Here is a 12,047-nt window from a genome sequence, read left to right as displayed (position 1 = left end):
AGAGTGAATACAAATTTCCCTTCTAACGACCAGACAGCAGGAGGTGCTGTGTGAACACTGTGCTGGGCATGCTGCTTTCCCTTCCCAACCCCCACCCCTCCCCCCCACTCTCCCACCCCATCCCCATGAACACAGAGGACAGCCTGAGATTTGGGAAACATTCATTTTCCAACAGTCTAGGGCTTGAGATCACAAATCCAATTCTGAACAGGAAACTCTAAGCTGGCAATGTGACATATAATTCCTGTGTGATATTATAAGATCATGTCCCTAACCCCTTAACCCAAGGCTCAAATCACCTTGGTTAACTCCAAATTTCATCAAAGTCCATCACTGTTTAGCAGGTGAATTTTACTTTAGCTTAAATCAATCAAAAGCATCTTTAAGTAACAATGTCTTTATAAACATTTATTTAAAATTCTGCCTGGATATATTAAGTCCTAAAGGGGAAGACATGGGCTAATCACATATAGCCATATGAATGGTACTTCTGTATTTCTAGGATGAATATTTATTCAAATTCAATAAGCAAATAGGAAGTAAACAAAAAAATTAAATGGAATGGAATTAGTATCCTGACACTGAAGCTAACTCACATAGACAACTCCAGTTTTATATTACACAATTTTTACGTTATCAGCTCCAACTTGATTGTAAAGGACTTCTTGGAAGAATATTAGAATAACAGTAGACTGAATCTTTAAACCTACAAGTGCATTCGAGGCTATTCATTTTCTCGTTTAAAATCACTGCCTATAGAATTTCCGCAGAAGGAGTTGCCTTCATCTTGCACAGTGTGCACCAAAAAGAGATGACACATATGACATCCCACACCGAAAGACAGATACAATTAGCTCCATTATTGTTAGCTTTGAGATTAGAGGCGAAGCATTTGGCTCCCTCACGGGTAGTGGAGCTCATGAAATACATGTCACAGCTCTTTAGGACACAGTGTCAATCACTGCCTCTATATAACAAGTACATTTTTTTAAATGATAAAGAAGAAAAGAAAGAAGCCATTTTAAAAGTGGGACAACTCACCTGTTTACAACAGTTTTTTGCAGACTTTAATCGTTGGTGCAAGGCCAATAGAACTCCTTGAATGTACACCTTAGCTCCTGAGGGGCTGGAACATTCTCCCTTAGCCACCCAAACAAGTCCCTGCAAAGGTATGATGGAATTTTGCAGGCGTTTTTCAAGCAGAGAAACTATACAATGGGGAAAAAAAAAGAAAAAATACATTCTTTTGACCCAACTGAAATACACTGCCTGAGACGCAGCCCCAACATCAGAGCTAACATCTTAACATCTATTATTTATATATGACCTGGATTAAGTCTTAGAAAGGCAACTCCCGCCTTACTAGTGGCCACCATGAAGGATGTATTTATATTGAGACACCCCCCACCCCATGTAAGACTCATAAGCTTTGTGAGCACACCTGAATAGTTCTGAAGTGTGCCTAACTAGCGGCACTGAGTGTCATGGTGTGCACTGATTGCCTTATCTTCTCATTTATCACAGATGAGTTGGAACCAACCTTGCTGAAATCTACTTGCATTGTCCTGATAAAATTGTAAGATCCATGTTGTTTCTGGATGTAGCTTCCTGTTGGGGCTCTTATATATCTAAAATATTATGTGTGAAATTATTCATGCAACATAATCAACATATAAGCAATTTCATACTAACCTTTTCATTGCCATTATCAAAGTAACCAATCATCCATAGCACAGGGCAGTACAGACTGTTTAAAAATGGGGATGTGGGATGATTTTTAAAAGTGGGCACCTGAAACTAGAATTTCTAGCAATGATCAACATTTCTTTGCGGCTTTTGGAATGCGAAGCATTTGGGGTTTGGGGATTCTTGTTATCCTAACACATTCTGCAAGCAAGAGAAAATAAGACTGTTACGACATAACTATTTGTCAGACATGCTGATGCATTATTTCATAATATTGGCTTATGAAGTCTTCCTACTGTCAAACACTCCAATAAAACCACATCCAAAAGCAATGTCTTTCAAGGTTCAATTTCCCGTTGTAAATCCAGCTATTAAAAACAAGCTCAAACTTTTGACATTCCTAGAAATCTGCAGAAATGAAAGAGAGACACCACTTGCTCATCCCCAAAGTGAGATGCATATGCAAGCATGCTGGAGACACAAAAATACTGTATGGTTATGATATGTTCATTAAATAGAGTTTCTGACTAGAGAAGAAATTACATATATCACCAGCAAAGAAAATGAGTTCCTGCCATTGGCTATATTGCATGTTGCATATTTTATGCAAAGAGGACTAGCAAGGCAAGCTGGAAAATGAATTACAATTAGGTTCAGCAGAGCTGTTGAGCAGCAGAGTTATGCAAATGCTCTTTGAAACTAGAATTCTGCTGAATTTAACGCTCAGGAAAGAAGTTACCATGAGGTGTTTTGTGCAATAACTTCTGCAACTTCACCAGAACACAATTAAGTTTCTCTGACATAATCAATATTAAATAAGAATACAGGAGAGGATTTTCCAAGGATTCTTAGAGGAAAAGTTAAAAATGATATTACTATGTAATGAATAGAGATTCTCAAATTTCTTCAATGAGCCACTTCCCCAGACAGATAAATAAGTTCCTGAAATTCAACTCTCAATAATTTTCTTTGACCCTTGGGCAGTAGCTTTCATTATAAGTTTTGTTACTACAATAACTAGAATACTTTTTTAAAAAAAAAATGATTCTTTTTAAAATAATACACTCTATTCTATTTAACCTAGAAAATGGTATATGAATTCAACCTCTCTTGATTTGCAAACATTCTGATCTGAGATTCTTTTTGTCCTAAGGAAAATATTTTTAAAATCTCCTAAATTACTACCAAATTCAATTTATAATATGCTGCACTATCATTTGTGTGCCTACTTCAAGCAAACAGTTACACTAATGAGCTTCCTATATGAAATATTCCATAGTTAATTTAGAGGAGAATTTGTTAACCTTGCACAAAATCTTTCCTCTGGCAACCTAAGAACATTCCATTGGATGTCTGAACAATTAAGATTCATCCATATTAGTGATAGAATAAAATTTCAAATTATTTGTATGAGTCCAATAGATTCAGAGTCAGACAAAGCACTTGTTGTAGGGCAACTCTATTACCACCACCACCCCAAAAAGAAAAAGAAAAAAAACTTTTCAGGGTCTCTACTTGACAAGTTAAGCAAAAAAGATTACAGACAACAAATACGGGAACTATAACCATCCTTATGGACGATGGAACTCAGACTGGAATATATCTATTTTTCAACAGCCCCCAAGCCCCAAATTATTTCTGTCAATGGAAATGCTATGGAAACAACTTAGAGCAGAACAAAGGAATCAGCATTCATAAACAGATTTTTATAGGAGACTTCAGAACATTCTCTGAACTTGTTGAATAATCTGCTCAGTATTTCAGAATCTCTCTGTTGGATGCAGGGTGCTCATTATAGCCAAGAGAACACTAATAAAGGTTAGCCTCTGAACTGGGATTAAGCAGGATCTTTCTTTGCGGATGCTGCAAGCTAGGAACTTGATGATCCTCACGGAAAGAGAGACAAAGCACCCTCCAAGGACCAACAATGAATCTACTAACTAGGAAGGTACAGAAAACAGAAGGGGGGAAAAATGATGTGTCTACAGGCAGAGAAGGCAAATTAAAATCAGCTAAGTGCGTTAGGTCCCACAAAAGAAATTAAGTAATGGATAGAATTGTTTATGAAATAGTAGAAATCTGTGGCCCACTAGCTATCTTTATTTTTAAACTGCTACTTGTCAACCCCCTCTGGTGCTACATCTTACAAAACTATATTAATTAGCTAAAATGTGTATTAATTTGCACCCGGTGCAAACTGTTGGGGAGTTATTGTTTTTAACCAGACTCAGAAGAGCTGTTAAATCTTCTTAGCTAGAGACTTCTTCCTTTCATATGAATCTGTCTCTTTTCAAAGGAAAATGGTATGTTTCTATGGAAGAACAATCCCAAATTGTATCATGAGAAAGGGCACCAGGAGTGAGTGACAATCACTCTGGACTGTAGATAATTAGGAAAGTCAGCAGCTGTCATTCATTTAGAGCTCTCAAGTTTGTGAAATATTTAACGTAAATATTATTTTATCTGAAGTTCCTAGCAATCTTATGAGTCAGGTGCTATTATTATCTCCAATTTAAAGATAAGGAGACAAGTCTCATGGAGGAGGTTAAGTGGCTTTGCTGCTGTTGCTCAGTGGTTTCAGTCACGTCTGACTCTTTGTGACCCCATTGGGGGTTTTCTTGGCAAAGACACTGGAGAGGTTTGCCATTTCCTTCTCCAGGTCATTTTACAGATGAGGAAACTGAGGCAAAGAGGGTGAAGTGACTTGCCCGGGGTCACACAGCTAGTAAGAGTCAAGAAGCAGGATTTACACCAATCCCTCTCTTGACCTGAAGTCTAGTATCCTTTCTACTATACTGTGCAGCCTCTTTCCTTATAGCCTTAGAAAAGACATAAACTGAAGTTATCCTTTCAGATAACTATAGTACGTAATCAAGAAACAGAGAAACATGAACCGTGAAAGAGAATGAACTGTATATGTCTTCCTGATTTCAAATCTCTGTTAAAAAAAAAATAACCTCCTTCAGAAAGCTGGCCAAGCCCATTACCCACAGACATTCCTGGGGCACATTTACACATGTCTGCCCAGCACTGATATGCCCCGGACTGGGAGTCAGAAATTTGAGAGCAAGGCTCTTAACCTCTGTGAGGCCTAGTCTCCTCATCTGTAAAATGGGCATTCACTTTGTTTATGCTTTGGATCCCACAGGATTATTATAAAGAAATGGCTTCAATAATATAAGGTATTATACAAATGTAAGCTATTAGGAAGGGAAATGTGACATTTTCTTCATATATTTTTGTCACAGTAAAAAAAAAAAATTGTAAGAACCACAATTTTCTACTCCTACCACCCCAGTGTCTGCACAGTAGGCATGCTATAAATGCTTAATATATTATATGTAACTGTGTACTATAGATAATATAAATGGGTTTTGTTGTTTATTTTTTACTGGCTGACACTCTAGAAGTGTAGGCCTTTTGGTTTATCAACTCTCACATCCCCAGCTGGATCAATGTAAACTAGAGGCCTCCAAGAAGCTCACGGGGAAAGTGGGAGCTGATGTGGATGCTGAACAGGTAGCATTCTTTCTACTCAGACGAGACTGGCAGAATGGCTCAGATGGGCACCATGTGCCAAACTGCAAAGCCAACCCAGTCATTTCGGTCCTGTTCATTCGTGATGCTGATCTGCCATGACTGAACTGATCACGTGGCCAGTAAGATCTCACGCATCTGCAGCCTGCTTCAGACTGATGCTCAAGATACACTCTGGACAGTGTCTGTTGGAAGAGTTTTAGGACCAAAAATCTATTACATATAACTCCTGATTGTTTTCTGGGGCCTGGGGAGAAATTCAGAATTGATCACTGAATATGAATCTATTCAAAAGCTTCAGTGGCTTTGATCATTTCTTCCCTGCACTGTTTCAACATGTACCATACGTACATATGGCATCCCACCCCAACAAAGTCATTTGTATATGAAAATTCTAAATCAGGTGAATAGAGTATTTTTTATGTTGGTTTTTCTTACAAAAAACTTGCAAGATTAAAGATTAAAAAATAGGCATAAGATACAATCTTATTGCTGGGCAATGATAAATATAACTCATAGTTATGTACCACTTAAGTTTCATAAAGCAATTTTTCACAACAAAATCTTGTGAGAAAGTTAGGGCAAACATTATCATTTCCTGCTTTCCACATGAGGAAACTGAGGCCCAAGAGAATTGGAATGATTAGTCTGAGTATTAGAATTAGGATCTGACCCTGGGTCTCCTGACTTCAAGACCTCTCACCACTACGCTGTATGCAGTAACAATTACCCGAGGGCCAGAATCGGCCCTAACCTACTAAACGGGCTGTTAATATTATTCTTAGATGTTTCCTTTTTCTGCATCTTTCTATCTCATCTTGGCAGCTAGATGCCACAACTGAAAGACACTGGATCTGGAGTCAGGAGAGATCTGAGTTCAAATGTGACTGCAAACATTATTAGCTGTGTGACCCTGGTGAGTAATTTAACCTCTGCCTCAGTTTCCTCATCTGTAAAGTAGGCATAATAAGAGAACCTACCGCTTATTGTGAGAAGAAAAAGATAATGTTTATGAAGGGTTTAAAAATTTTAAAAGGCTAGCTAGATAGGAGCAGCAGCAGTAACAGTACTAATAGATGATTTAATTCATATAGCTTTAGTATATGATAGCATGATGATAAAGTTAAAATAATAAACCTAATACCTTGGAATTAAATAGTGCTTTTTCTTTTAAAGAGCTCACAATATAATGAGTTCAAATGCTCTTGAGAAATTGAACTGTTCAACCTCCTAGGACTTTAGACTAAAATCTCTTAAGTCACTGATAAGAAGCTTGAATGTATTTGGTTCCATAATGGGAACTCTCCATGGCAGAACCAGAATGCTCTCTGAAGGGAAGCCAGAATGCTATTGGAGCCTGGGGATGGATGGGAAACCCAGCATAACTTTTTGTAAACTTCTTGCTATCCAATATGAGAAAAAAGGCCAACATAACTAGACATAACTTTATGTGATCTTTCTGGCTTGGCAAATGATACAAGTGACGTTTTAAGAAACCAACATAAATCTATGTTAATGATGAATAAAAAGAAGCAGGCAGGCCAGTTTCTTCCCCAAAAGATAATCAATCTTTCTCCCCAAAAGGACACATGTTATGTGCAAACTGCCCCTTTGTGCCCTGTATCCCCATGACAAAGTAAAGAAACAGAAAAAGATGGAGAACTTCCCATTGTATTTTCCAAAGAAATGAAAATAAACAGGTCTTCTGCTTCCAATGAAAACAAAATAAAAGTGGCCACTAAGGGAGCATCCCAAAGTGGAGCTGATTTAGTGAACATATTGGGGCAGTGTAGTGGATGGGGAAGGGTGATGGATTGGAAGTCGGAGACCTTGGCTGGAGCCTTAGCTATGCCATGTGAAGATAGTTATGGAGTCCTGATCAAATCACTTCACTCTGAGCCGGAGGCCTCTCTTCAAGGCCTAGCTAAAATCCCACCTCCTACAGGAAAGCCTTCCTCAATTTTTCTTAATTTTAGTGCCTTTCTTCCGTTGATTGTTTCCAGTTTACCCTAGATGTTGCTTGCTGACACTGTCTCCTTCATTCCATGACTCCATGTGTTGCTCCACTCAGTGGTGAGCCCGTGGAGAGCCAGGGTTGTCTTTTTCTTTCTTGCACCCTTTGGGCTTAGCACAATGTCGGGCACACAGTAGACACAATACATATGCAGACTAATAGATGCTGGGCAAAGTACCCTACCTTAAATTCAGTTTCTTTATCTGCAAAATGGGATGATACTACTTGTACAACCTAGCTTATAGGGTTATTTTCAGAATAAAACTTTCCAAAATCTAGGTAAATAAGAACTAATATTTTAAAAGTCAATCAACAAATCAACTGGCATTTCTTGGTGGCGCAGTGGATAGAGCACTGGGCTTGGAATCTGGAAGGCTCATCTTCCTGAATTCAAATCTGGCTTCAGATATTTACTGTGTGACCCTGGGCAAGTCCCTTCACCCTATTTGCCTCAGTTTCTTCATCTGTAAAAAAAATGAACTAGAGAAGGAAACTGCAAACCACTCTAGTTTCTTTGCCAAGAAAACTCCAAATGGGATCTGGAAGAGTGGGACATGACTGAATGTGCCAAGCTCTTTAGTAAGTGCTGGGACACAAATAAAGAAAAAAAAACAGTATTCATCAAGGAGTGTGAAATCTAATAGGGGGATTTGCCATGCAAACAACTATCTACAAACCAGACTTATACAAGATAAATTGGAGATTTACAATAATCTCAGAAAGAAAATGCTAAGATTAAGGAGACCTGGGTAAGGGTTCTTACAGAAGGTAGGACTTATAAAATTATAAAACTTTATAAAAGAACCCTAAATTCAACTGGGGTATGCGAAGGGAAGTTTATCTAAAACCCTTTTGGTAAGGGTCAAAGCGATTGCTTAAAAAAGTGAAAGAGAAGTGATTATTTCACACACCAGGATGGAGATCTGAAAGGAGTTTGAGCTAGTGCCAAGGTAAGCATGTGACTGAATGCATTCTTCAGCCTGTTTTGAGGAGCAGTTATATGGCACCAGGTCCCCAAAGCAACTGGCATCCACTAGTCAAAAGTGTGGTCTGCTGGGGAGGATGAATGATGGCGAGCATACCGTTTTCTGTGTTGTTTAAATCAAGTCAGTGTATTTTTACTCAAACAAAACTAATCTAACAGCTGTTCTGTACTTTTGTTTACATGCTAAGTGTCAAATCTTATTGTCCCTAAGGTACTTATGAGAGAAGATTTAGCAGTCATTTTCTTAAATACCGATGCCTATCCAAATTTGGGTTTTTCCACCATTGAACAGAATGACAAGCCCACGATTGCTGTACTTAAAGCAATCTCTCACAGCTGCTTTGCTTTTTCAGTGATCCCATTAAATTGACGGCATATGCCTGTGGGGTCTACAGTGTTGTAATACTGAGAAGTGAGAGGCTGATTTGCACGATGCGATCGAACAGAATAGGGCTTCATTGGGGGAGAAAAATTTAATAGGCCATATTGTTTTTACCTGAGTAAAATTGAATTTCAGCACTGTGACCTTTACTGAACACCTGGTTATTTTAATTGCTCGTATGTGGGTGCACTTTGACACTCCATGGGTTACTAAGTATGAAATCCTCCAAAGCCCCCTTAAGTCTCTAATGGGCAGCAGGCGTCATGGCTTTCCTTAAACTGAACCAAGTCTCTGCACATTAAATATGCTGGCGCGTCTTCTGCTTGAGCAAGTGGACCGGAATGGTGTGAATTGTTAATGCCTTGCTGCTTTGGTTCACGGCTTGTGATTGATCATTTGTAACTATATCTACTCCTTGTTCCATGAAATCAAGTATGGAGTAATGGGTTCATCAGATTTGGGGGTTAAATTGAGAGTGAAGAGGTACTGTGTGTGGAAATAAGAGTTGCCATGTTCAGGGCCGGCCTTGTAACAGCATGGAATCTAAAGGCGATATTCAAAACCACTTCACTCATCATACGCTTACTGATTCTGAATAGTGTCCATTTGCAGGGGACATTTGGTAGTTTTCCAATATGCTTTATGCCTCTTTCTACTTCCACCACCATGCACATCTTTTTTTCATACATCCCCAGTAGTATGCTGGTAGAACAGGTCAGCATACACAATTACTTTATTTAAGTAACCTGATTTATAAAAGTAGAAATAGGCTAAGACTTGATTGTATGATTCCTTTTCCCTCACCAGAATCAGCATGTGTACCTTTGAATACTCCAATGTTTTGTAGACCGAAAGTCCTCAACTCCTGAAATAAATGGCATTCAGATGAAGCAGGGGGGTTAATGTTATATTGGGCTGAAATCAACTTCCCAATGACCTAAGTGAGGACTTGAAAAGAATCCATTCTACTAACCTTCATAAAGTAAACCTAAATCTCACTGTATCAGATGGGATGTACTCTAAACAGCCTTATTACTGCACTATTATTTTGCAACATGTACAATCTAGATTTCAACAAAGAAATTCAGTGGCAATTTGGAGTGATAACATGGCTGAAATATCTTTTGATCATGTATAAGCTTAATACTGAGTTTCTTACAACAATGTTTAGGGAAGTCCTCACCCACGTGTTGCCACCTGGGATATCTTAACTTTTACACATTAATAGATATTTCTCTGTATCATCAATGAAACTTATGAACAAAATAAAATACCTCATGCATCTATGTGCTTAAGTTAACAACAAAGTGTTTTTCTGCTTCCTTCAAAAATTAGCTCATTTTTTTCTGTCATATAGACCATATCAATGCACATCCTTGAAACTAAATTGGTCCTGGTTGGGTTTTTTTTTTTTAATAGCTATGAATCTGAAATAGTATTACTTGACACTTTTCTAACTCAGAAGAATATATTCAAAATTGACCAGAAAATGTTTGTAAAGCTATCTGAGATTCTCAAGATAGGTACTAAATCAAAGTTTTGCATATCTTCACATAGTTATATATCTGAAATATTATTTAAAATACATTTAATGAAATATGTATGTATATGAGTTATCCAGTGATTTAGATGGGGGAAATCCCTTTTTTCTCTGTTTTTTCTTAGACATGATGAACCATTTCTATAGCATTATTTAAAGAAACACGTCTGAAGATAATTCTTCTCCCATTCTTAAAGCTTTCCAGAGACAGAAATCTCTCTCACCTCCACAACGATCAGTTCTATATTATAGAACTTTGTAAGAAACTCTCTGTTTGTGACATATAACACCCCCAAGACTGCTAATGCCCATTTTCATTCAACTGCATTACAATGTTCTCTCCACTACAAATCTGAAAGGAAGAACTGGTGGTAGAATACCGGGTGAAGAGACAGAGGAAAGGAGAGAGATTATAAAATTAGGGATAAGTGTGTTAAGATTTAGAAACTGGATAGATTTATTCCAGGGGAAAGGAGGAGGGGGGTGGGTAAGACTATCATCCAAAAGTTTTAAATAAAATCCTGAGCTATTTTTTATGAAGTAGAAATTGTCTTTGAAATGAAAAGAGATTAAACTCTAAAAAAAAATCTGTAGGCAGATCAGATTTTTAAAGAATATTTATAAGACATAGTTGTGTACCTAAATATTTAATAAACAAAAGAAGTGTGGTTAAAAGTTGCCCCTACAAAAAAAAATACAAAAAACAAGCTTTCAATTCACATTTAGCCAGTATATCACTTTAAGGTATTAATAAGCCACAAAGGCCCATTGGTAATCTTTGTATAAATAGCCTGTTAAATCAGTAAAAACCTTAAAAGCCCAATAGCATTTGTGCTAATATTTGTTTTGTTGTTACTGTGTAGCTATTTAAGTTGTGTCTGACTCTTTATGACCCTATTTGGTGTTTTCTTGGCAAAGACACTGAATGGTTTGCCACTTCCTTCTCTCTCATGTTACAGATGAAGAAACTGAGGCAAACAAGATGAAGGGACTTGCCCCAGAGTCACATAGTGTCTGAGGTCACATTTGAACTCAGGTCATCCTGAGTCCAGGCCTGGTGCTCTATTCACTGCTCCAACTAGCTGTTCCTCTGCTACGATGAAAATGCTAATTAAGCATTAAACCGTTAACAAGACAATAACAGAGGCAGAGCCAAGATTACAGAATAAAAGCCCTCCCCTAAACCTCTCCAAAAACCTTTAAATAATGACTAAGCAAATTCTAGCCCAAGACAACTTAGGTTTCCATCCTGTTGCATCAGGATGAGAGAAGAGCACAGTACAGTATAGAACATACCAGTATAGACTGGTCCCAGCAAATCAGGAGCAGGCCTCAGGGGGCTGCATCAGTGGCACTAGTGGCATTTCAGATCTCTCAGCCTGCAGACTATAAAGGGATCAGGCTACAGATCAGAAGGAGATTTATAGGGCTCCTTTTGCTGGCACCAGGGACAAGACTATGTTGTATTGACTATATTTGGATCTGAGTCACAGATCTGGGTCTTAGTACCAGTGCAAGCACTAGAACAAAAGAGTTTGTCACTGGAAGGGAACAGGAGCACTCATCACAATTCCACGGTTGAAAAAAGTGCTTGGGTTGCTCACAAACCAGTGCACAGTACAGAAGAGTAGTAAACACACCTCTCCCTAGGTCATACTACTTTGGAACAGCCAAAACCTTACAGTTCCCCAGAATTCTCTCTGAAAATATCTGCACAAAAAAACCTGAAGCTTGGGAAAGTTCCCCCTCCACTTAGGAAGCAGAACCCCATATTAGCATAGAGGTAAAAGTCAAGAAAGAGGCAGACCTATTTCTGACTATAGAAATTCTCACCATAAAGAGTTACTATGGTAACAAGAAAGATGAAAATATACACTCAGAAGAAGAAAGCAAAGTCAAAGTT

At 38.1% G+C, this 12,047-nt stretch overlaps 1 protein-coding gene across 2 annotated transcripts in view; it reads right to left on the bottom strand.

The window, feature by feature from the left end:
* Window positions 1-303: 303 nt before the first annotated feature.
* The window catches only part of LOC140510517 (doublecortin domain-containing protein 1-like), a 103,955-nt gene continuing 92,211 nt past the window's right edge, over window positions 304-12,047 (bottom strand). For both annotated transcript variants that reach the window (XM_072619253.1, XM_072619254.1), the window contains exon 5: window positions 304-1,208. In XM_072619253.1, coding sequence (XP_072475354.1) covers window positions 1,068-1,208 — 141 coding nt within the window. In that variant the 3' untranslated portion in view covers window positions 304-1,067. The remainder of the gene's footprint in view (window positions 1,209-12,047) is intronic.

This window comes from Notamacropus eugenii, chromosome 6 (assembly GCF_028372415.1).
Source record: "Notamacropus eugenii isolate mMacEug1 chromosome 6, mMacEug1.pri_v2, whole genome shotgun sequence".
NCBI lineage: Eukaryota > Metazoa > Chordata > Mammalia > Diprotodontia > Macropodidae > Notamacropus > Notamacropus eugenii.
The sequence above is the reverse complement of the archived record's forward strand: the minus strand, read 5'-3'. Positions and strand labels throughout refer to the sequence as shown.